Genomic DNA, 24,870 nt, shown 5'->3' on the forward strand with positions numbered 1-24,870 from the left:
TTACTTCACTTGGATTGATAATCTCTAGGTTCATCCATGTTGCTGCAAATGGCATTATTTCATTCTTTTTTATGGCTGAGTAGTATTGCACTCTATATATGTACCACGTCTTCTCTTTCCATTCATCTGTCAATGGACATTTAGGTTGTTTCCATGTCTTGGCTATTGTAAATAGTGCTGCAGTGAACATTGGGGTGCATGTATCTTTTCTTTTTTAAAAAAAAATTATTTATTTATTTATTTATTTAATTTTTGGCTGCGTTGGGTCTTCGTTGCTGCGCATGGGCTTTCTCTAGTTGCGGCAAGCAGGGGCTACTCTTCGTTGCGGTGCGTGGGCTTCTCATCGCGGTGGCTTCTCTTGTTGCAGAGCACGGGCTCTAGGTGCGCGGCCTTAGTAGTTGCAGCACTTGGGCTCAGTAGTTGTTGCGCACAGGCTTTGTTGCTCCGCGGCATGTGGGATCTTCCCGGACCAGGGCTCGAACCCGTGTCGCCTGCATTGGCAGGCAGATTCTTAACCACTGCCCCACCAGGGAAGTCCCGCATGTGTCTTTTCGAATTACAGTTTTCTCTGGATATGTGCCCAGGAGTGGGATTGCAGGATCATATAGCAACTCTATTTTAGTTTTTCGAGGAAACTCCATACCATTTTCCATAGAGGCTGCACCAATTTACATTCCCACCAACAGTGTAGGAGGATCCCCTTTTCTCCACAGCCTCTCCAGCATTTGTTATTTGTAGACTTTTAAATGATGGCCTTTCTGACCGGTGTGAGGTGGTAGAGAGGTGGGATCTTAACCCCTCTGAATCCCAGGATCACAGGCTTCTTCCTGGGCTTGTCCTTTCACCTCTCTGTGCTCACTCTGCACCATCCAATCAATTATTAACCTGTTCAGTCCTCAAAGATCTGAGAGCACCTACTAAGTGCCAAGCACTGTGTGTATAAGATTGGTCAAGGTTGCAGCCTTCATTTAGTTTACATTCTGCTTGATGGAAACAGATAATAGGCAAGTATATAAACAAGGTAGCTGCAGGCTGTGAAAAGTGCTGTGAAGGAAGTAAACAGAGGAGCAACCAAAGAGCTTACATTAGAAAGAGTAGCCAGGAAATTCAACAAATATTTATTGAGTACCCAATTCCTGTCAGTTTTATCTTCCAAATATCTCTGAAATCTATGCACTTTGCTCCATCTTCCCCAAGCACCCTAATCTGGGTCACAGTCTCTCAGGTTGAGATTATTGCTACAGCACCTTGCTGGTCTCCCTGCCTTTAGTCTCATCTCCATTTCAACCTCTTGCCATATGGATATCCCACCCAGTCCCTCAGCAGGCCCACAAGAGCCTGCTTCTCTCACCTTGCTCTCCATGTCCCCTGAATGGAGAACCAAACCAGCCAGAGAGGTGGAGAAATATTAGTAGTTCAGATGAGTGAGGGGGAGAGGGGAATGGGGGTGGGCAGGAAGGCCTTAAGTGCCATACTCTGGAGTTTGGTCTTTATTCTACAGGTCAGCAGTTTTCTAGGGGGGTAGATGGTAGAGGTGAGGCCAGAAAAAGCAAATCCACAGGGGAAATGGGGCTGAGGCATGTATAGTTTGATAAGGCATATTTGATATTGCAATTTTAAAATTTTATTTATTTATTTATTTATTTTTTGGCTGTGTTGGGTCTTTGTTGCTGTGCTTTCTCTAGTTGCAGCGAGCACGGGCTACTCTTCGTTGCGGTGCACGGGCTTCTCATTGCGGTGGCTTCTCGTTGTGGAGCACGGGCTCTAAGTGCGTGGGCTTCAGTAGCTGTGGCACGCAGCGTCAGTAGTTGTGGCTCGCAGGCTCTAGAGCACAGGCTCAGTAGTTGTGGCGCACGGGCTTAGTTGCTCCGCGGCATGTGGAATCTTCCCGGACCAGGGCTCGAACCCGTGTCCCCTCCATTGGCAGGCGGATTCTTAACCACTGCGCCACCAGGGAAGTCCCGATATTGCAATTTTATATTTGGAAAATAAAGCAAAATGTCTTTGTATGAGTTTTCTAGGGTTGTCATAACAAAATACTACAGACTAGGTGGCTTAAACAACAGAAGTTTATTTTCTCACACTTCTGGAGGCTGGAAGGTCAAGATCAAGGTATTGACAAGGTTGATTTCCTCTGAGGCCTCTTTCTTGGTTTGTAGATGGCGGCAGTCTCCCTCTGACTTCACATGATCTTTTTTGGAGCCCCACCCCAACCCCCACCCCCACCCCCACCCCCCACCCCCGCCCTGTGCCTCGCGGCATGTGGCATCTTAGTTCCCAGACCAGGATCGAACCCACACCCGCTGCCGTGGAAGCGCAGAGTCTTGTCTGGACCACCAGGGAAGTCCCACATGATCTTTTTCTGTGTGTCCTAATCGTTTCATCTCTTAAAGACATCAGTCAGATCAGATTAGGATCTACCTAAGGACCTCATTTTTTGTTTGTTTGTTTGTTTGTTTTGTTTGTTTGTTTGTTTTTTTAGGACCTCATTTTAACTTGACCTTTTTAAAGGCCCTATCTCCAAATATAGTCACAATCTAAGGTACTGGGGGTTAGGAGAAGTCAAAGCTCCATCCATCTTAGGTTTTCATACAGGACTCTTTTTTTTTTTTCAGTTTTGTATTTTTTATTAGTAGGCTTTATTTTTTAGAACAGTTTTAGATTTTTCAGAAAAATTGAGCAGATAGTACAGAGAGTTGTCGTATACTTCCCCCTGCCCCCGCCCCCGCACACACAGAATTTCCCCTATTATTATCATCTCACATTAGTTGGTACATTTCTTACAAGTAACTCTTCAGTGGTTTCCCATTGCTCTGAGAATGAAATCTAGAATCCTTGCAACCGTCTATAAAGTTCCCCATAATCAGGCCCTGCCTAACTCTCTAAACAATCTCCTCTTGTCTACTTTGTCCCAGCCAGGCCTTCTCTTTCTTCCTCACACATAATAGAACTGTTCTTACCTCTGGGCCATTGCACATTTATTCCCTCTGCCTGGAATACTTTCCCCCTAGTCTTTACTTATTACTCATTCATTCTCATCTTTTCTGGCTTAACTCACATGTCACCTCCTCAGAGAGGTCTCCGCAACCACACTACCTAAAGTTGGATTCCCTCAACAAATTAACCCATACAGGACTCTTCAACAAAGAGATTAACAAGAACAATACAAAAAACAAAAAGCAAGTTTATTAACACATAGAGCTTATGTATACATGGGAGATATCCAGGGAAAAATGGATAACTCTCCCATGTGGCTTAGAATTTAGGCTTAAATACCATCTGAGTAGGCTTTCCTGCTGGCACAGTGGTTAAGAATCTGCCTGCCAATGCAGGGGACACGGGTTCAAGCCCTGGCTGGGGAAGATGCCACATGCTGCAAAGCAACTAAGCCCGCGAGCCACAACTACTGAGCCTACGTGCCACAACTACTGAAGCCCACACGCCTAGAGCCTGTGCTCTGCAACAAGAGAAGCCACCGCAATGAGAAGCCCGTGCACCGCAACGAAGAGTAGCCCCCACTCGCTGCAACTAGAGAAAGCCTGCATGCAGCAACGAACACCCAACGCAGCCAAAAATAAAATAAATAAATTTTTTTAAAAAAGTAACATCTGAGTAGAGAAAGGCGGAGGGGAATGTAGGCTTCTTAGGGGAGAGTAAATAATTTCTAGGAGAGATGAATGGGCCCTTAGAAGAATGAATGGGAGGTATGATAGTTTATGACAAAAGTGGACTGGATATGATATAGAATTCTAATTGCCTCTCCTGTGATATGAGATGAAACTCCCAGGAAGGGGTTTTATGACCGTTGAGTTCCTTTTGGAGGCTCTGTGTCTTTAGGCAGATAAGGGGAGTTCAGAGAAAGCCTCTCCCTGCATTTGCTGTTTTTCAAGTGCCTACAGCTCAAAATAATCAATATGCCAGAGTGGCATATTTTGGGGTGGCATATTCTGTTACCATCACTGGCTCCTCCCCTTGGGAGGTTAACAAGGCTCCTGAGCCCTCCTTTGGGAGCCAGGGCATCAGGAGGACATCCTCCTGATGCTGTAACTGGAGGGGCTGGCAGCCTGTTCTGCCTCCTCCCTCAGTGTAACATATGCTGCCATTAAGGGATCTTATGCACCTGCCACATACCAGGCATGGAGCTAAGCATTTATCTTCTGGACTGCTCACAGTAACCTTATGATGTGGATGTGATTATTATCCCCATTTCACAGATGAGGAAACCGAGGCTCATGGGGCTAAGCCTCTTGCCCAAGGTCATATGCAGCTACCAAGGGGCAGAGTCAAGATCTGAACCCAAGATGTCTGACTCCACTATTCATCATTGCCTGACTTTTTCTTTTTTTTTTGGCTGCGTGGTATGTGGGATCTTAGTTCCCCAACCAGGGATCGAACCCGTGCCCCCTGCAGTGGAAGCACGGAGTCCTGGACTGCCAGGACTGCCAGGAAATTCCCCTGCCTGAGTTTTCTCAGAGCCATAGTTCTCTGACCTTGCATCTGTCCTCCTATACTACTCCATGTCTCCCTGTCCCTCTTACTAGTGCCCTTTCTCCTCCCCCCAAGACTCTCACAACCCCTGCCCAAGCTGAGGTTTTTCTGAGCTCTCTGGGTCTCCATCCCCCAGAGGATGCTCTCAGGCCCACTGCTAGTTGAGCACGTATCCCACACTCCTTGCCCCTTGGCAGCTCAGAGTCAGAATCTCTTGACAGTATCAGGTCACAGAGGTCAAGGGAGTCTTTCAAGAATGAAAGATACCAAGTAAGGTTAGGACTCAGGAGGGGCCTACTGGATTCAGCAACAAGGAGATCTCAGGTGTCCTTGGTGGTGGTAGAGGTGGAAGTAAAAGCTGGACCAAAAAGAAGAGAGATGCTGATAGCTACAGTAGCATTTCATGCTTACCAAGCGCTTTATAAATATTAATTCATTTAATAGTCACAACAACTCTGTGAAATAGATACTATCATTCGGTTTCCCCAAGGGGAAATTAAGGACAGAGAGGTTAAACAGTTTGCTCAAGGTCAAGGTCACAAAGGTAGTTCACAGTGAAGTCCGGATTTAAAAATCTGGGCGGTCTGGCTCCAGACTCCATGCTGTAAACTGCCAAGTCATAGATACAGCTCTCGGCTGTGAGGAGGGGAGTGGGCATTGGTGGTTAGGACTGGAAGAGAAGGAGAGGCAAGAGCCAGAGGAGGATAAAGAAGGGTGGGGAAAATGATTTACAGGTGGAGTGGTTCCCTCTCCTGGACCATAAACCAAAGGGACCTGACAGCAGCTGGGAAGGGAGATAAAGTGACTGAGGAAGGAGGGGCTGGGTGGGGCCTGGGGACTGCTCCCTCCCGGGGCAAGCCTTCAGGTTCTGTACCTTTACCCACAGCTCTGTGGGAAATTCACAGCCCAGGGATCCAGAGAGTTGGTAACAGGCAGATGTGAGGGGGCCTCAGATGGGGATGGGGGCTGAGGACTGAAATGCAGCTAGCTGGGCTACCCTCAGGGAGCACTGTCAGAGAGAAGCTACCAGGACTTCAGGGCCTGAGCTCCCCCAGTCCCAGGGCCTGGCTTCCCAGGTACCAGAGACTCTTTAAGTGGTAAGCAGCCTAGCATGCTCTAGAAAAGCTACAGATCAGAGCTTGGGAAGGGGCTGCACGGCCAAGATAGCTGAGGCCCCAGAGCTGGTATCTTGCCCTTCCCAGGTCAGGTCCTGGGTCTTCCAGACCTCCAGGACACACACATGGAGTCCTGTTCTTTCCACATATGGACATCTCACCTGGGCCCTGGAAGGAGAACATAACTTGTCAGGCCATGAGTTGGCTTCCAGACCTTGCTCATCCAGGGAGTTTCTTTTTTTTTTTTTTTTTTTTTAAACATCTTTATTGAAGTATAATTGCTTTACAATGGTGTGCTAGCTTCTGCTTTACAACAAAGTGAATCAGTTACACATATACATATGTTGCCATATCTCTTCCCTCTTGCATCTCCCTCCCTCCCACCCTCCCTATCCCACCCCTCTAGGTGGTCACAAAGCACCGAGCTGATCTCCCTGTGCTATGCGGCTGCTTCCCACTAGTTATCTATTTTACATTTGGTAGTGTATATATGTCAGGGAGTTTCTTATAAAAAGTGGGGAGGAGGACCCCTCAGGTTAAAAGATACATGCACCCCAATGTTCATTGCAGCCCTATTTACAATAGCCAAGAAATGGAAGCAATGTCCATCGACAGAGGAATGGATAAAGATGTATTACATACATAAAATGGAATATTACTCAGCCATAAAAAAGAACGAAATAATGCCATTTGCAGCAACATGGATAGACCTAGAGATTGTCATACTGAGTGAAGTCAGACACAGAAAGACAAATATCATATGATATCGCTTATATGTGGAATCTAAAAAAGGGTATGAATGAACTTAGTTACAAAACAGAAGTAGAGTCACAGATGTAGAAAACCAAGGGGATGGGGGGGTTAAAATTGGGAGATTGGGATTGACATAGACACACTACTATATATAAATAGATAACTAATAAGAACCTACTGTATAACCCAGGGAACTCCTCAATTCTCTGTAATGGCCTATATGGGAAAAGAATCTAAAAAAGAGTGGATATATGTATAACTGATTCACTTTGCTGTACAGCAAAAAATAACACAATATTGTAAATCAACTATACTCCAATAAAAATTTAAAAAATAAAATAAAAAGAAAGGAAAGAAAGAGAAAAGAAAAGAAAAGCCTGCCTGGGTTCAAGTCCTCCCCAGCTTTACTGAGATGAATCAGATGCAATCCTGTCCTCAGGGGTCTCATGGGCTGGAGGGGAGATCTCTCTGTAGATGGATTATAGGCCAGTATGATTAACTGATGCAAGAAAGAACCTCAAAGGAGCAGTGAAAAGGAGTGAGGCCAGAGGCTGGTGATGGCAGGTGGAAGTGGGGGGCATCTCAGAGGCCTTATACCCAGATTAAAAGCCAGGACCTGGCACTGTTTGGCTCGGGGACAGGCAGGACAGGCATCAGGGGAAAGGTCTCTGACTCTGTCTCTGCAGGATTGCCTGGTTCTGGGATGCAAACAGTGGATGGACCAGTAGGTGGCAACCAAAGGGAAAAGACTTGGCTTTTCATGGTAACAGCCACCCAGGATAAATGCCTGCATGCTCCAGGCTCCAGGCATTGTTTCTCTGAATATTACCAACTGCCCTGTGAGGAAGGAGTTATTGATCCTGTTTTGCAGAGGAGGAAACTGAGGTTCAGAGAAATTAGGTATCTTGGACAAGGTTACAGAGAGCTAGAATTCAAACCCAGGTTTGTCTGACTCTCAAGCTTGTGCTCCTAACCACCTCTCCATGCTTCCTCTCTTCAGAAAACACTTGCATTGAGAACCAGCTCAGTGTGGGGGAAGGAGCTTCCCAGGACAGGTCAGAGGTTTGATGTAGTGGTGTTTGGCACAGTGCCTGTCACTTAGTCAGTGCTCTGCGATCAGCAGCTGTTATAACACTTAATCATGCATCTGTCTTCTCACCTGGAGCTGGGACAGTAATTCCTGTCACCCTGGCTTCAAGGACATGGTGTGAACTGTGGGGTCAATGATGATGGCATTTATGACACTCAAAGGCCAGCCCAGCCCTGCAGGCATAGGGAGACACATCCAGTTCCCAGCACCAGGGAAAGCTGGGTGACAGCCTCAATCCATCAACGATAACCTCAGTCCAGCCAAACTTTATGGGCCCAGGAGGTACTTAAGTGCTGTGGGGTGAAGGTTAGCCCAGTTCCCCTTCCTCAGCACAGGCTGCCATCCAGAGCAGGTAAGTAGATGTGGGGTGCGGGTGAGAGTTCCCTGGGCCTTGAGAGACCAGCTATCAGCTTCGAGAGCAAGACTCCAAGGTGCGTGGGTCTGGGCTAGAGTTGGATCTCCTGTCCTCAGCAGTTCAGGACCTGGTTACTACTAGCCCTGCAAGTGGAAGAGGAGCTTGGGGAAGCTTCATGCATGAGAGGGTGTAGACCTCAGCTCCCTCTTGCCCCACCTCATCCTGGTTTGACCCACACACCACTGAGTTCTAAGGGGTGGGGGTGTGCTCTGTCTGCTCTGCAGCTTCCTCCCCCTTGTCTACTGACACAGGGTGAAGGCTGGGGTAGGGGGTGACCAGAGTTGAAGGAAGGTTGCCTGGGGATCTAAGGTGGGTGATGAGAAGGCAAGCTAAGGAGAAGGTTTGCTGGGGGAGAAGGACAGCTCTGGGAGCAGCTCTTGTGACCTTCTGCCCCAGGCCCCCAGCACCATGACGGTTTCATACACCCTCAAAGTGGCGGAGGCCCGCTTCGGAGGCTTCTCTGGCCTGCTTCTCCGTTGGAGGGGAAGCATCTACAAGCTCCTCTACAAGGAGTTCCTCCTATTCATCGCCCTGTATGCTCTGCTCAGCATCACCTACCGGTGCGAGGGTGAGGGCAGGGTCTCAGGGCTGGCCTGCGGGTGACTAGGCTGCCTACCTCCCTCTAACGCCGGCCTCACCTGACATTCCCCAGCCTGTTGCTGACCCAGGAGCAGAGGCATGTGTATGCTCAGGTGGCCCGATACTGCAACCGCTCTGCGGAGCTCATCCCCTTGTCCTTTGTACTGGGTAAGTTCAAAGGACCAGGGGTTCTCCCTTGTAGCCTCCTAACCATCTTTCCTGACCTTTGGGTTGGGTTGCTAGCTCTGAGGGTCAGAATTACCCCAGTGGAACCGCCTGGAGGGCAACCAGAGCAGGCTCAGCAGGCATGGGAGCTGCGTGCGGGGTCCAGGATTTCCAGAGGACTAGGCCCTGCCTATCACGTGCTGGACCCTTACTCCAAACAAGGCCCAAGCCACCTGCTGGCTTCACAACCCTCTGGGTACTGGAGGAGAACTGGAGAGAGGTGACACCTCCCTCCCGACCCCCATGTGAAGCAGGGCTCAGAGTTAACCATTGCCTGGACTTGAACCATCACTTCTCTTCTGCTTGAGAAGGTTTGCACTCTTCTTCCTCCCTGCCTGGTTTGGTACATCAGGGAGGGACCAAGAGGAAGAGGCTGTCCCCCTGACAGAGAGGCAGGGCGCTGGAGCCAATGTGTCCTTCCCCCTGCCTTGGTTCCACCTGGCCTGGACCACGTGCTCTGGGTGGGGGCAGGACACGCTGACTCCCGAGCCCTCCATCTTGCCTTCCCGTCCCCCCTACCCATGACGGTGACCAGGTTTCTACGTGACCTTGGTGGTGAACCGCTGGTGGGCCCAGTACACAAGCATCCCGCTGCCGGACCAGCTGATGTGCGTCATCTCGGCCAGCGTGCACGGCGTGGACCAGCGCGGCCGCCTGCTGCGCCGCACCCTCATCCGCTACGCCAACCTGGCGTCGGTACTGGTGCTGCGCTCGGTCAGCACCCGCGTGCTCAAGCGCTTCCCCACCATGGAGCACGTGGTGGACGCAGGTGCCGCGCTGGGGGAGCCCTGGAGCGGGCGGGACCGGACCTGCCCCGCGGGCCTCCTGGGAGGGGAAGTTTGACCACTAGGGGGAGCTCCAGGGCCCCAAGGCGGTGAGTCCCCGGGGACAAGGATGAGTCTTAATCCCTCTCACTTCATCCCTGCAGGTTTCATGTCCCAGGAAGAGAGGAAAAAGTTTGAGAGCCTGAAATCTGACTTCAATAAGTACTGGGTCCCCTGCGTCTGGTTCACCAACCTAGCGGCCCAGGCCCGGAGGGATGGGCGAATCCGTGATGACATTGCTCTCTGCCTGCTCCTGGAAGTGAGTCAGCCTAGGACCAGGCCCATCTGCCCTCCTCCCCCTAGTTTTGCAAACTGGAATAATAATTTTAGTGCTTAACACTTACATGGTGCCAATTATGTACAGCACACTGTTGCAAGTGTGAAGAAGTGAGGAAACTGAGGCACAGAGTGAAAAGAAACTTGCTCAAGTCACACAGCTAGTTAGTGGAGCTGGGAATCATCCTCAGACCTGGCTCCAGGCTCTGTCCTTGCAGTTACTTTGCTAAACTGCTTTCCATCACAGTCACCCAGCCTGACAACACCTCTGAAAGCAGAATGAGCCTCCAGACCTGGCCCAGGCCTAACGTGTGCTGGGCTCCCCTGTCCCCTCCCCATTCTTCCTTCCTCGCCTCCGCTGACTTCCTCTTCCTGCTGTTCCACCAGGAGCTGAACAAGTACCGGGCCAAGTGCAGCATGCTGTTCCACTATGACTGGATCAGCATCCCCCTCGTCTACACCCAAGTAACTGCCTCTCACCTCCCCAGTCCCAGTGCCTACTGTATGTCCTGTGCTGTGTGACACTGAGAATTAGAGATGGTACCTGCTCTGGGGCAGTTTGGTCCAGTGAGACACTCAACAGCCACAGGCTCATCTTCAAAGCCTCCCTGGACTCCCCACTAAGATGATCCCCTCCTATCTGGTGCTGCCACACCTTGCTACATGTTTTAACTATTATTAGATCTGCCACTGGCCCTCGGGGCAGGGGCGGCATTTCTCCCTGCCCCACTTAGCCTGGCTTCCCTTTCTCCAGGTGGTGACCATAGCAGTATACTCCTTCTTTGCCCTCTCCCTGGTTGGCCGCCAGTTCGTGGAGTCAGAGGCAGGGGCTGCAAAACCTCGGGAGCCTCTGGAGCCAGGGCCAGCCCTGGGGAACCTGGACATGTACGTGCCTCTCACCACTCTGCTGCAGTTCTTCTTCTATGCTGGCTGGCTCAAGGTGGGCACTTCAGGTGGTCAAGACACGGGCCCAGGGCCCACCCCAACTCTGGGGTTAGAAAATAGGGCTCTGAGCCCAGAAAACACTCTCATCACCTGCAGGTGGCAGAACAGATCATCAATCCCTTTGGTGAGGATGATGATGACTTTGAAACCAACAAGCTTATAGACCGCAACTTGCAGGTGATTAAGGGTCTGGTGGCAGCTCACTGGCAGTCTGGCTCTCCCTCCCTGCCAGCTCTCAGCCCAGGTATGCAGGAGAGGGGGATCCTTGTGACCCGCTGCCCGCCCCAGGTGTCCCTGCTCTCCGTGGATGACATGTACCAGAACCTGCCTCCTGCGGAGAAGGACCCATATTGGGATGAGGACTCGGCGCAGCCACCCTACACTGTGGCCACTGTGGCCGAGTCGCTGCGGCCTTCCTTCCTGGGTTCCACCTTCAACCTGCGGTGAGTGGCCCACGCAGGCCGAGGCAGGACCTGAGTCAGCACATGGGCCCCAGTTCCCCACCCACCCTCTGGGATGCCCAGGACTCGGTCCCTCCTGCCCCGGGCCCCACTCTGGGGAGCCGGTCCCCTGGCTGCCAGAGGCTCGTTCACACCGCCCTCCCACCCGCCTGCAGCATTAGCGACGACCCTGATCAGAGCCTGCAGGTGGAGGCGTCCCCTGGGCCAGCCCGGCCGGTGACCGCCGCGCAGACCCCGCTGCTCAGCCGCTTCCTGGGCGTAGGAGCGCCCTCACCAGCCATCAGCCTCCGGAACTTCGGCCGCGTCCGAGGAGCCCCCCGGACCCCTCACCTGCTGCGCTTCCGGGCCGAGGAGGGCGGCGACCTCGAAGCCGCGGACCGCATCGAGGAGGAGGCGTTGGGGTCAGGGGACGAGGCCCAGGAGCCCTGAGCAGAGGCAGCAGGGCCGGGCCGTCCGGCTGCCTCCCCTAGGTCCTCCGGAGCTATTAGAGCAGCACTTCCATGCACCCTAAGCCGGAGCACTTAGGGACGACCCTTGAGAGGGCAGAAGAGCCTGAACCAGAGTTAGGAATGCATCCACTTTGGCTTAGGGGAGGTGAAGCTAGGACACAAGAGGCGAGGTATAGAGGACTAGAGCCCAGGCGCACGATTAATTTCCTCCACAATGCGGGGCTAGGCCGGTTCTTGAGGGAGCATCAGTAACACTGAAGGGCTGGTTAAAAAGTTTTGGGTACGACTCCCAGCGTTTGATTCATTAAATCTAGGATGGGGTCGAGAATTTGCATTTCTAATAAGTTCCCAGGGAATGCTGCTGCTGCTGCCCCAGGGATCACAATTTGAGTCACATAAAAAGATGTTTAGGATATACCTTATTCTGATAACCTCACTCTGATGAGGGGTCAAAGTGTGTGCTGGGGCACTTTTGCTTCATCTGTCATATTCAATTTTTTGTTTACAATGAAAATATATTCATTTATTATTGTGCAATTAAAATTGCTTAAAACTGAATTGGCATGCTCTGCCAATGGACTAAAGATGAGGGTTTGAGAGTCTGCCCTGAAGCTGATTCAACTGAGACGTGAGGGTAGTCATACCACCACCCAGCCTAGACTTCCAGCATCTGAACCAAGCCTTTCTCTGCTCCCACCAACCAAACAGGGAGAAAGGACAGTTTAAGGGGTGAAAGCTGCAGGTCCATCTCTGTGGTAGGACCGCAGCACTCAGCTGATGGTAATAAGAGGGGGCATTGTGGAAAACAGCCCCACAGAGCACTACATTAGAGTTGCTGCTAAACTGAGTTTCTCTAAGATTCCTGCCTTCTAAGCTCAGCCACCACTAAAGAAATTGGCGAATGCCAAAACTGAACATTTAAAGCCAAAAGAAGGACAAATGCCAGAATTCAAAGGGAGGCATGAAGAGTGTAGGTAGAGGTTGCGAGGATGCACAGCCTCCTGTCGACTGACAGGATTATAGTGCTGGCTTCTACTTTCCCGCTGGGTGACGGGATACTGAATTTTTCTCAACCTTAGTCAACAAATCTATACTGTGAAGACAAAGCACCTTGTGGTCACCATTCACTCAGAAGGCACCTGAGGTGTTCTGCTGGGTCTACAGAGGAGGTAGCCTTGCTCCAGGGTGAGAATGGTCATCTATGAGGGCAGTGGAGATGGATAGTTGATGAATTCAAGGCTCTTTAGAAAAAGAACCCCTTATCCTATGGACTGACTAGAGGGTGAAGGAGGGGAGGAATAAACATCAACGCCTTGTAGAGCTCAAATTAGAAGATGAAGGCAAAGTGTTGCTGTGCCATGCCCAACACACAGCTCAGCAAACATCAGCTAATGTTCAGGTGGTAAGGGAAGATCACTCGGTGGGAAGGCCAAGGCCAGGTCTCCCCAGAGCCAATGGTAAGGTTTTAGAGGACCAGACTGACTTTTTGTCCTTAAGTTTTTGTACTAGAAAAGGGGGTTCACCTTTCCCAAACGTCTATTCACAGAAGTCTGCAATTTAGCCAAGGTGATGGACCAATTAGATTTTGTACTTCTTTAGCTCTTAAGACATGTGCTTTCCAACAACTTTAAATTGGATAAAATCTTTTTTCTTTAGAACTCATTAACTTAAGCACATATTTGAGTGCCTGGTATATTGCCATGTACCCTTCCAGGTACTGGAGATGCAGCAGGAAACATATCCCTGTTCTCCTGGAGATATATTCTAATAGAGGGCAAAAAAAGACAAGCAAATAAAATGAGCAAAATTTATGCCAAATTAAGGGATAAGGAGAAAAAACAGGGGCAAAGGATATGGCATGGAGGGGAGTGCAATTTAAAATCCTGTGATCAGGGAAGAACTCACTAGACTAACAGAACAAAGACCTGGAAGGAATAAGCAATGTGGGTATATGATGGAAAGTATTCCCAACACAGGGAATAGTAAGTGAACATATGTTCAGTAAGGCCAGGATGGCAGTCACTATAGAAGGGACCGCGTCCCACTGAGTTGCATACCATCTGGTAGGAATTTTGAGGTGGGATGTCCTGTAAAAAAAATAACTTATCTTTTAAAATTATCACTGATAGCTGGGATTGCGTTGGGGACAACAGAAGAGCAAGTAGGATGCAGAGATGTGACCAGAACAGTAGAGGTGGTGTTAAAGGTTGAAGCAACAAGATGTGGTGACATTAGATGTGGGAGTTATGACCCAAGGATCACCTAAGATTTATGTTGTCATATGAAGACCACTATTTGCTGCAATCAAATAATTGAGAAATTGTTTGAAATGGGAAAGCTGAAGAACGTGATCAGTTTTGAACACGGTGACCTTTTAGAGTCTGATTATGATATCCAAATGCAAGTGTCAAGTAGGTCTGGGCTAGTTAGAAAAAAGAAGCTTAAACCACCTTTAAAAGTTGATGACAGACAACAATGTAGCTAAACTGAAGACAAGAGCTGACCCTTCGAGATTCAGCAGCCATCACTGGTAATTTTACATACTTTTGAGTAATGAGAGGAGAAAGGATTAGGGTTCAAGAGAAAATTAACTTCAGAGAGACATCCAAAAGCTGACAAAATACAGACTATGTAAATGTGTATAACCTGTTCAACAACGCAGAAATCTAGAACACAATTTCAAGGTTTCTAGACCATCCATGAACCTGAAATAAACCCCTAAAACCAAGGTCTGCACACAGGGTCGCTAAGAGAACCTTATAGAAGCAGCATGGTTTCAGGTTCCAATCATGGTCCAGTCAACAGCCCAATACTGTTGGGGGCCCCGTGCTGGGATGCCTCCCTCATACAGTCTCTCCTCAGCCTGCATGCCACGTCCCTGTTGCCACTGTAACCCAGCCTTAGGGGTGAGAAATGTTCCCCCTGCTATAGAAAGGCACATAATAGGCCTGGGCAAAGGGAGGCAGGCAAAGGGAGTTGGGGCACTCTACAGTGTGGCAAACAATCAAACATTCTCAGAACGCAAACACAGGGCATAGAACAATAAACACCTTTATAACATGAGCTAAGATAGGAAAGAAGAGGATTTATTTGCCTTTCCGGGCCTTGATTTTCCTCAGATAGAACTCCAGCTCCTTTCCCTCTAGCACATAGCCATCTGCTCGGCCACACTGGCCTGGTCTTGAGGCGATGCAAGCTGCAAGAGAGTATGTGGTCCTTAGCAAAATGACACTGTGGCCCTATCCACACCTACGTATCCCCTTAAGCGTCCATGTTGGTCCAGGTATCCTGGGGGCAGGCATGAAGCCCACTGTCTCCTCAGATATACTTTATCGTCACTTAAAGTCAGTAGCAGAACTGGACAAAGTTTTCATCACTGAGACAACCCCCTAAGCCTGGACACAGACTTCTCAGAATACTCCTGAAACTCAGAGGCCGAAACCAAGCTCAGGCCTATGGGCTCCTGCCCACTATCTTCCATTTCAGCTTCAAACTAATGGGATGACCAAATATTCTGATTTGTGCTTGTGTGCTGTTACCAAACTCTCTAGCCCACAGAGGGCACACCATATCTTGGGAAGCCCCCTCCGCCAAATGCAAAAGCCATCTCACCAAGAAGTTTGCCCTGCTGGAACTGCTCCTCTAGAAGACTGCTAATTTTGGCATTCTTTTTCCTTTCATCATATTTCTTCTGAATTTTCTTTGATCGTTTTTTGTTTAAAATCTCTTCCTCCTCAGGAGTCTGAATAAAGGAAATACACATGGGTTAGTGGGGCCTCCCCAAACCCTTTCTCAGGGAAGGAATGTCACAGCCTTGAACACTGCATATCCCATGCCCCTGCCACCTCCCTCAGCACTAAAGGCTTTCATCTCTCCCTTCAGTAGCAGAACTGGACAGAGTTTTCATCACAAGAAGGCTGGAATCAGGGCGGCCTCCCCTCCCCCCACAGGAAGTTGGCTCCCCAAACACGCACCAGCTTGGCCCCCTTCTTGCGGCCCAGGGGCAGTGCATAGTGGGACTCGTACCACTGTCGGTACGGTGTGCTGTCAATGAGCACGATGCAGTTCTTCACCAGGGTCTTGGTACGGACCAGTTCATTGTTGGATGCATTGTAGACAACATCAATGATCCTTGTCTTGCGTGTACAACCTGTTCACAGGAGAAATTCAGAATCAAGCCATGTGAACCTGAGGTCAACTGTCCCCCACCCGCGCCCTAGTAGGGCCTAAGGAGATGGGAACTCTAAGCCTTTACAGAGCCATAGGGCATAAGCTCATCTACCACACACCCATCTTTCCAGACGTGGCTGACACCCACACATACATGGTCTCTAGATTCAGCCCCAATCCCTGAAGCTACAGGAGTTAAGAGGCAGGACAGGATGGAGAGAAAGCTCCAGAACCTCAAGGTCTTTCAACAGGAGAAACTTCAGTATCTTGGTTCAGGCCATGGACTTCCTGCTAAAAGCACTTACTGAAGCTTAGAAAAGGTTTAGGTGCTGAGTTCCCACCCACGCCTGCAGGGCCTCACTCACACTCCGAGCCCCAGGAGAAGTTCCCCACGTCCAGCCTCAAGGCCCGGTACTTCTTGTTGCCTCCCCGCACACGGACTGTGTGTATGCGGCGGGGGCCAATCTAGAAAACACAAGGAGACAGGAAGTAGGTTATCAAGGAGAAGCTAGAGAGAGGGAAGGGAACCCGGGCTGGACGGAGGTAACAAGTCAGTGTAACTATGACAAGTCCTAGCATTGGCAAGTGGCACACAGGTGACCAAGACGGCCACAACCACGCCTAAGGATACTTCTTCATCACTCTAGTTACCTCCAAGAGGAAAAGCCTGATTCCAAACACTGAAAATTAATTCTCCGTGCAACAAAAATTCCAGGTTTCTGACTATCACTGAGGAGCCCACTCGCTCCAGGCGCCCTGCAGGTACCACTAGGACACAGTAGCTGTCACCATGCAATCTCTCAGTATTTACCCAACACGCAAAGGCGAGGAGACCGCCTAGGCCCTACAGCAAATCGCAGAGCCCCACAAAGATTCAGGCGGACCGCGGAGAGCAGGTGGGCGACCTCCCGGGCGGTGAGGCCCCGCACGCACCTTAGTGTTGGCAGCGGGGCGTCCCAGCTCATACTTCCGCTTCTTGTGGTAGGGCTTTCTCTTGCCCCCGGTCTTGCGGCGCTTGTGCCAGTTGTCCCGAGAGATGCCTACGTGTGGAAGCGGGGGGAGGGAGCCTCAGCCAGGGAGCCCGGGGCCGGGCCCCGCCAGCCCAACGCCCCGCGCCAGTGGCCGCACGCTCAGCTCTCCAAGGTTGGCTCCCCCATAGCGCAGTCGGGAGGTTACAGCATTTCCAAGGTGTCATCACGCACGTGCGGCCCGACCCCTTCTCGTCCCGACCCCGGCAGCCATGATGGTGCTGCTCGCGGCGCCTATCCCTGCGGCCCCCGGAGCGGCCCGGGCGGCCCAAGCCCGAGCATCACCCTCCTCGCGGAGGCTCGCTGCCCGAGGCCCGGGCGCCCGCGCTCCCGGCTGGGCTGCGAGGCAGGATGGCGCCGGATTGAGCTCGTTCCTCAGCCGCGGCCCCAGCACAGAGAATCACTCACCCATCGCTCGGCGCTGGCTAGAAAGAGAAAACGCAAAGCCTCACGGTTCGGTTTGTAAAACGTAGCCCCGCCTCTTGACGTATCTTCCGGGCGCCGCAGAGAGCGGCCTTGGGTCGGAGGGCGGGGCGCCGAGGCCTTGGACCTGAGAGGGTCGTGAGGGCGCTGCAGCCCGGCCGAGGGCCAGGCTGGGGTGCAACAGAGCCCGGACCTGTGCGCGCCTCGGGGGGAGGTTGAGAGACCCAGGGCACAATTCGGGCGGGGCTTGCCTGGTTTTATTTACGTTTCGACAAGACCCGTTTTAGAAGCTACTGCTGTAGTCCTGGATGAGAGCTGTGAGTGCGTTGGAGAAGAGCGTAAGGCAGTAGAGGTGGAAACGAGAGGGAGACTTGGGTTTTGTTTTGAAGGGTTTGGTTTAGGGGGCGGGAGGTGTGTCAAGGATTCCGAATTCCTCACGTGACCAGTTGTATGAATATTGGTGCCACTTAGTGAGAAAGGGTAGGCTGAGGTAGGAGCTGGTCTGGACGTGTTCATTTTGAGCTCTGGTGACTCCCGCATGTGGGAATGACAGGCAGATGGATGGTCATGTCTGGTCCATCCATAAAGAAGGGATCTGGACAGAAGGTGTTACTTTGGGAATTGTTGGCATATAAATGGTAACCAAAGCTACCAGAATGAACGGAACCTAGGGAGAGCGCCTAAAGCAAACTTTTCTTGTAAAGGGTAAGTTAATACTGTAGCCTTTGTGGGCTGTAGGGTCTGTGTCACCACTCAATTTTTAAAAAAATTTATTTATTTTTGGCTGTGTTGGGTCTCCCTTGCTGCACGCGGGCTTTCTCTAGTTGCGGTGAGTGGGGGCTACTCTTTATTGTGGTGTCCTGGCTTCTCATTGCGGTGGCTTCTCTTGTTGCGGAGCACGGGCTGGCTCTAGAGTGCAGGCTCAGTAGTTGTGGCGCACGGGCTTAGTTGCTCCGCGGCATGTGGGATCTTCCCGGACCAGGGCTCAAACCCTTGTCCCCTGCATTGGCAAGCGGATTCTTAACCACTGCGCCACCAGGGAAGTCCCTGCGCCTGCTTTCTAAATAGCAACACTCCTTTTTCTCTACCCACTCAATACTAACATTGTTTTTACATGCTCATTATCTGTCTTCCCACTAAAATATAATAAGCATGAGAGTAGGAACTGTGTTGTTCACTACTGTATTTCCAACACCTAGAATAATGCCTGGCATTTAATAAGTACTCAATAAATATTTGAATGGTACTCAAATATTTGAGTAAATTATTGTTCTACTTACATTGTATTCAATGGGTTTTCCCAGTAGACTGAGGTCTTAAGAATATAGTGCACATATGTCATTCGTCTCTCCATCCCCAGCCCCTTGGCACAAGAAAAAGAAAAGGCAATTGCATTGGACATAAAAAGGAGAAAGTGGGGACTTCCCTGGCGGTCCAGTGGTTAAGACTCTGTGCTTCCATTGAAGGGGGCAGGGTTTGATCCCTAGTCGGGGAACTAAGATCCTGCATGCCACTTGGTGCGGCCAAAAAAACAAACCGAACCAAAAAAAACCAAAAAAACAAAAAGGAGAAGGTGGATTCAAGGGGCATTTGTTGGGTGATGGGATTTTGTGATAGACTGGATTAAGGGGATGAGAGAAGAGTGACATGAGGTTTCTTCCCTGGGAAAACACATTAATGGTGGGGTGACACCACCATTAATAGAGAACACAGGAGAGGCAGGTTTCTGGAAAGTTCAATCTTAGGATGAGTTTGAATTGCCTGTGGGACATATAGGTGCTAGTCTTTGTATTTAAAGTAGTTGGAAAGATGAGTCTGAAGCTTGGAAGAGAATGGGACTGATAATTCCCACCCCCACCCACCATGGTCTCACTCCTCTATCCACCTAACCCAGTGGTCCACCCCATCAGCTAGTCTGTATCACATAAGCATTTTGTTGTTGTTACTGCAGAAAAAGCTATAATCAAAACCCAGTGCTATTTCATAATACGAACACTCAAAGTAGGAATAAAAGGAAATTTATTCAATATGGAAAAGAGTAGTATACAAAGCCACAGCACACATCGTGCTCAGTGTTAAAGACTGAAAGATTTACTCCTGAAATCAGGAAGAAGGCCAGGAAGCAGGCCTTCACCACAGTCATTCAACAGTGTACTGGAAGTTCTACCCAGAGTCTTGAGGAAAGAAATAAAAGACATCCATGTGTGAATGGAAAAATTAAAACTGTTTATTCACAGAACACAGATCACATCATCTTATAAAACTTCATCTTATAAAACTTCCTATAACAACAAAAAATTATTTGAGCTAGTCAACTAATTTAGCAGTTATAGGACAAAATGTCAATTCACAAAAATCTGTCTTATATGTATACACTAGCAATAAATAATCTGAAAAAGAATTTATGAAAACAATTCCACTTTAGGACTTACCTGGTGGCACAGTGGTTAAGAATCCACCTGCCAATGCAGGGGACACGGGTTCGAGCCCTGGTCCGGGAAGATCCCACATGCCACGGAGCAACTAAGCCCGTGTGCCACAACTACTGAGCCTGCGCTCTAGAGCCCGCGAGCCACAACTACTGAAGCCCACGCACCTAGAGCCCGTGCTCCGCAACAAGAGAAGCCACCGCAATGAGAAGCCCGTGCACCGCAGGGAAGAGTAGCCCCTGCTGGCTGCAACTAGAGTAAGCCCGCGCGCAGCAACAAAGACCCAACACAGCCAAAAATAAATTAATTAAAAAAAAACCAGAAAAACAAAAAAATTCCATTTTAAATAATGTCAACATTAATATTTAGGAATATATTTAATCAAGTTATTAGACTTATTTTATGTATGTAAAGTTGTCTGTATGTTTGAAATTACTAGAAAGTAAATTACTTTTCAAAACACCATGTCAATACCATGCCAGAAAAGCAGAGAAAACATCAAACTTCCATATAAAGGCAAAGCCTTACCCAGATCCAATTCACCCAAAGTCTGTATGTAATTTAGAGGCACTGTGGGAAGTTATATTAGGAGCCACTTTCTTCCACGTTGTGGATGACCTCAATGTGGTAGAAACAGTGGGATTTTTTAATTCCAATTTTCCACAGCATTCCACCAAAAAACTGTCATAGTCTTGGCAAATCTCCCCCACAGCTACCAAGGCCTTCAGGTACTCATTGGGCTGGTAAGGGTGGATGTAGTACAGGAAACAGCCGGTCCTGGGGTCCCCCATTCGAGGCAGTGGAATCTATAGCTACCTGGGGTGTTCAACAACCTTGACACCTTGCAGAAGTAGGTGGCATATTGCTCACATGGAGGCGCTGTAAATGAGCTGAGTATTTTTCTGGGTTGTAGCCGCCACCGTCGTCTGCATCTGCAGATCATGAGACACTGTGGTCCGTACTTTGTCCTCTTTTAGCAGAGATGTAACCAAACACAAATTCCTGCGCCCAACACACAGTGAGGCCAAACAATTCCAAAACGTTGGAGTTTGGAGCAGAGAAAGGTTTCTTGCAGGGCCACGCAAGATGGAAGGCTCATGCCCAAAAACCCTGAACTTGAGCCTTTTTTTTAAATGTACTTGAAAGGTAAACTAATAAATGCATCTGAATCTCTGTTGGGGCAATATTCAAGACGGACTCTGGAGTTCTTGAAATCAGAGCAAGACAGTTCTCTGTGTCCCACACCGTGCCCTCCAAGTCTCTACTCTTGCTTTAGCAGAAGTCAAACAGGGGCTCTATGATTCTGTGTGATCCCGGAGAGATCCTCTCTTCTGCTGTCCTCCTAGCCAGGCCATCACTCCATGTGCTTTGAGACCATTAACATTAATTGTATTATGCCTTTGTCCCTATTTTCATTAGTCACCTTAAAAAAATCATCACCCAGATTATACCTATCACCCATGCTCTAATCCTGACATAGGTATTATATTATCTTTTTTAAACCGATCTCCCACCATTCTTCATTTTCTAAAAATCTTCTGTGTCCTGTGTCATTCATCAGAAAAATCCTGTATATCTTCAACCTCTTCTCTGAATGTTTCCTTTTAACATAAATCTACTTCTTACGGGATTTTCTCTCTTTTCTTGTCAGCCTTCTCAAGTGGAGGATGACTGTGCTGTTCTCTAGATGGGAGACAGGTGTGCTCCATGGTCTTCATTGCCAATTTCAGACCATTCTTACTCTATCCTCCCTAAAAACCAAACTTTGAATCTAAGACTACAACAGTCACTGCTCCTCTTTATTGAACTTACCTATAAATTCTAGTTCTCTCCAGTTTGTGCCTGGAAGATTTTATGTCCTGACTCACTGTCTCTTCCTCTAATAATACCCTTGTCATTTTTTGGGTGCCTACACATGAGCATCTTTACCTTCCTCAACCTTAACCTTTCACCAGCTCCTCACCCTGTAAGTCCTTAAACCTGGGATTGGTCCAACCTCTTGTGCCTGACACCTGGGTTACAAAATGCTGCTGGTTAAAGGCACGTATCTCTGCAGACTACTGCCACTAGAAATTAAGAACAATAATTGGTATGAGGCCCTGGAGGATCTTTACAATGAAAGACTTACTTGGGGAGTTCCCTGGTGGCCTAGTGGTTAGGATTCTGGGCTTTCACTGCGTGGTCTGGGTTCAACCTCCAGTTGGGGAACTGCCTGCGCAGCGTGGCCAAAAAAAAACTTAATTGAAGCATAAACTCTACTGGAGAAGACAAGATATTTAGACTGTAATAAATGCTATGAAGGAAATAATGCGCTGTCATGGGGCAAACTTGAGTTAAGATGCTCTTAAATTGCTTCTCTGGGGTGACAAGATACCTGGGGTAAACTGAGACCTGAAAGAAAAAAGGAACATTTTGAAGAGCTGATGGTTCCAGTCTGAAGGAACATCAAGTGTGAAAAGCCCTGAGAAGGGTGTGCACTTCTGGAATGGTGGAGTAAGGATCTTTGAAAAACCACTCCTCCATTAAAGCAACGAGAACACTGGCAAAAATTGTCAAAATCAACTTTTCCAGAACTCTGAAATTAACTAAAGACTTACAACAATCCAAGGAGCATTTATTCAAGAACAACAGCTAAAACTTTGTTCAGTGATCTTTACTGCTTTTTAATTTGCCCTAATCCCCTCCCCTTCTCCTAGCTCCACATTAGCTTTGAAAACCAGTAGCCTCCTGGCTAAGGTACTTGTGAAAAGCGGCAGCCTAACAGCAGGTGGAGGGGGCAGATGGGTCTGCAGCTCCCCAAAAGCCCCATCCCCAAAGAACTATCACCATTTGACCTGTCTGGCAGCTGGCTGAAAAGCTCCATTCTTAGGGCTTGTCTTTATTTGATCTCACTCAAAGCTCACTCTCTGAACAGCCCTACCCCTGGTGTTTATAAGAAAAAAAAGTCAGGGGCAACACAACTGCCTGAGGCAGGATTACGAGTTGGGGCTGACAAGAGGCTGATAAAAAATAATAATAATAAAATAAAATATTTTTAAAAAAGGAGAAATAGGAGAATATGGGAGTTTTTTAAATTCCCACATTTTCCTGGGAATCTAGAAAATCTAGAAGGTCATGTGTGTATGCAGGACTGAGTACATGCCCAGTAAAGACCTGCAAAGGCCCTAATATCGGTGATACATGGCTGACCTTGAAGCTCTGCACAAGCAGGAAGTGAAGGCTGTACAACACGAGCAAGTGGAATTTATCTCAGGTTTGCAAGGCTGGTTTAACATCTGAAAATCAATCAAGGTAATATACCTTATTAATAATAAAGGGGAGGGGGCTTCCCTGGTGGCGCAGTGGTTGAGAATCCGCCTGCCAATGCAGGGGACACGGGTTCGAGCCCTGGTCTGGGAAGATCCCACATGCCGCGGAGCAACTAGGCCCGTGAGCCACAACTACTGAGCCTGCGCGTCTGGAGCCTGTGCTCCGCAACAAGAGAGGCCGCGATAGTGAGAGGCCCGCGCACCGCGATGAAGAGTGGCCCCTGCTCGCCGCAACTGGAGAAAGCCCTCGCACAGAAACGAAGACCCAACACAGCCAAAAATAAATAAATAAATAAATAAATAAAATAAAAATAAAGGAATTCCTTTAAAATAATAATAATAATAATAAAGGGGAAAAACACGTGATCACCTCAAAACACAGAAAAAGCATTTGACAAAATCCAATATCCCTTCATGATAAAAACACTCAACAAATTAGAGTGTTTAGAACAAATTAGAACTTCTTCACCTGATAAAGGAGCCACAGCTAACATCATAATTAATGATCAGGAACAAGACAAGGATATCCACTCGCACCACTTTTTTTTTCTTCGTCTTTATTTTTTTGGCTGCGTCGGGTCTTCCTTGCGGCGCGTGGGCTTCTCTCTAGTTGTGTCATGCAGGTTTTCTCTCTGTAGTTGTGGTGCGCGGGCTCCAGGGCGCATGGGCTCTGTAGTTTGCGGCACGTGGGCTCTCTTGTTGAGGTGCGTGAGTTCAGTAGTTGTGGCGTGAGGGCTTAGTTGCCCAACCAGGGATCGAACCGGCATCCCCTGCACTGGAAGGCAGATTCTTTACCATTGGACCACCAGGGAAGTCCCTCTCACCACTTCTATTCAAAATTACATTGGGTGTTTTATCCAGGGAAATTAGGCAAGAAAAAGAGATAAAAGGCATCTTAATTAAAAAGGAAGAAGTCAAACTTTCTCTATTTACAGATGACATGATCCTATATAGAGAGAATCTCAAAGAATCTACAAAAAAACTATTACGGTTAATAAATGAATTTAGCAAAGTTGCAAGGTACAATATCAACACACAATGGGGGCGGGGGGAGAGGAGATAAATTAGGAGTTTGGGATTAACATAGACACACTACTGTACATAAGATAGATAAACAACAAGGACCTACTGTATAGCACAGGGAACTATATTCAATATCTTGTAATAATCTATAATGGAAAAGAATCTGAAAAAGAATATACATATATATATATAAAACTGAATCACTGCTGTACACCTGAAACTAATACATTGTAAATTAACTGTACTTCAATTTTTAAAAAGAGGTTAAAAAAAAGATCAACACACAAAGATCAGTTGTGTTTCTATACACCAGCAATGAACAATCTGAAAAGGAACTTAAAAATAATTCCTTTTGCAATAGCATCCAAAAGAATAAAATACCTAGGAAATAAATTTAACCAAGGAGGTGAAAGAGTTGTACACTATAAAATATTGTTTAAAGAAATTAAAGACCTGGGCTTCCCTGGTGGCGCAGTGGTTGAGAGTCTGCCTGCCAATGCAGGGGACACGGGTTCGAGCCCTGGTCTGGGAAGATCCCACGTGCCGCGGAGCAGCTGGGCCCGTGAGCCACAGTTGCTGAGCCTGCGCGTCTGGAGCCTGTGCTCCGCAACAAGAGAGGCCGCGATAGTGAGAGGCCCGCGCACCGCGATGAAGAGTGGTCCCCGCTTGCCGCCACTGGAGAAAGCCCTCGCACAGAAACGAAGACCCAACACAGCCATAAATAAATAAATGAACAAATACTTTAAAAAAAAAAAAAAGTAAAAGTCTATTAATTTAAAAAAAAAAATTAAAGACCTAAATAAATGGAAAGACATCTTGTATTCATGGATTGGAAGACAATATTAGGATGGCAATACCACCCAGATTGA

General features: G+C 48.5%; 2 protein-coding genes and 4 non-coding genes across 6 annotated transcripts; 1 reads left to right on the forward strand and 5 right to left on the reverse strand.

The window, feature by feature from the left end:
• Positions 1 to 8,269: 8,269 nt before the first annotated feature.
• BEST4 (bestrophin 4) lies at positions 8,270 to 11,600 on the forward strand. The gene is made up of 9 exons (XM_061186655.1): positions 8,270 to 8,421; positions 8,514 to 8,608; positions 9,201 to 9,434; positions 9,594 to 9,748; positions 10,153 to 10,230; positions 10,520 to 10,705; positions 10,807 to 10,887; positions 10,999 to 11,153; positions 11,327 to 11,600. The coding sequence occupies exons 1-9, from the start codon at positions 8,270 to 8,272 to the stop codon at positions 11,598 to 11,600; spliced, it is 1,410 nt and encodes a 469-aa protein (XP_061042638.1).
• Positions 11,601 to 14,685: 3,085 nt separating this feature from the next.
• RPS8 (ribosomal protein S8) lies at positions 14,686 to 17,323 on the reverse strand. Its single transcript, XM_061184311.1, has 6 exons — positions 17,227 to 17,323; positions 16,724 to 16,830; positions 16,156 to 16,255; positions 15,595 to 15,770; positions 15,233 to 15,362; positions 14,686 to 14,816 (listed from the first exon to the last, which is right to left on the reverse strand). Exons 1-6 carry the CDS (start codon positions 17,228 to 17,230, stop codon positions 14,707 to 14,709), a joined length of 627 nt encoding a protein of 208 aa, XP_061040294.1. The 5' UTR covers positions 17,231 to 17,323; the 3' UTR covers positions 14,686 to 14,706.
• On the reverse strand, positions 14,934 to 15,002 carry LOC133089281 (small nucleolar RNA SNORD38). The gene has a single exon (XR_009700655.1). It is a non-coding gene; the product is annotated as a small nucleolar RNA SNORD38 (small nucleolar RNA).
• Positions 15,466 to 15,535, reverse strand: LOC133089282 (small nucleolar RNA SNORD38). Its single transcript, XR_009700656.1, has one exon. It is a non-coding gene; the product is annotated as a small nucleolar RNA SNORD38 (small nucleolar RNA).
• On the reverse strand, positions 16,336 to 16,439 carry LOC133089283 (small nucleolar RNA SNORD46). The gene has a single exon (XR_009700657.1). It is a non-coding gene; the product is annotated as a small nucleolar RNA SNORD46 (small nucleolar RNA).
• Positions 16,914 to 16,993, reverse strand: LOC133089270 (small nucleolar RNA SNORD55/SNORD39). The gene has a single exon (XR_009700646.1). It is a non-coding gene; the product is annotated as a small nucleolar RNA SNORD55/SNORD39 (small nucleolar RNA).
• Positions 17,324 to 24,870: the final 7,547 nt, after the last annotated feature.

This window comes from Eubalaena glacialis, chromosome 3, assembly GCF_028564815.1.
Source record: "Eubalaena glacialis isolate mEubGla1 chromosome 3, mEubGla1.1.hap2.+ XY, whole genome shotgun sequence".
Taxonomy (NCBI): Eukaryota; Metazoa; Chordata; class Mammalia; order Artiodactyla; family Balaenidae; genus Eubalaena; species Eubalaena glacialis.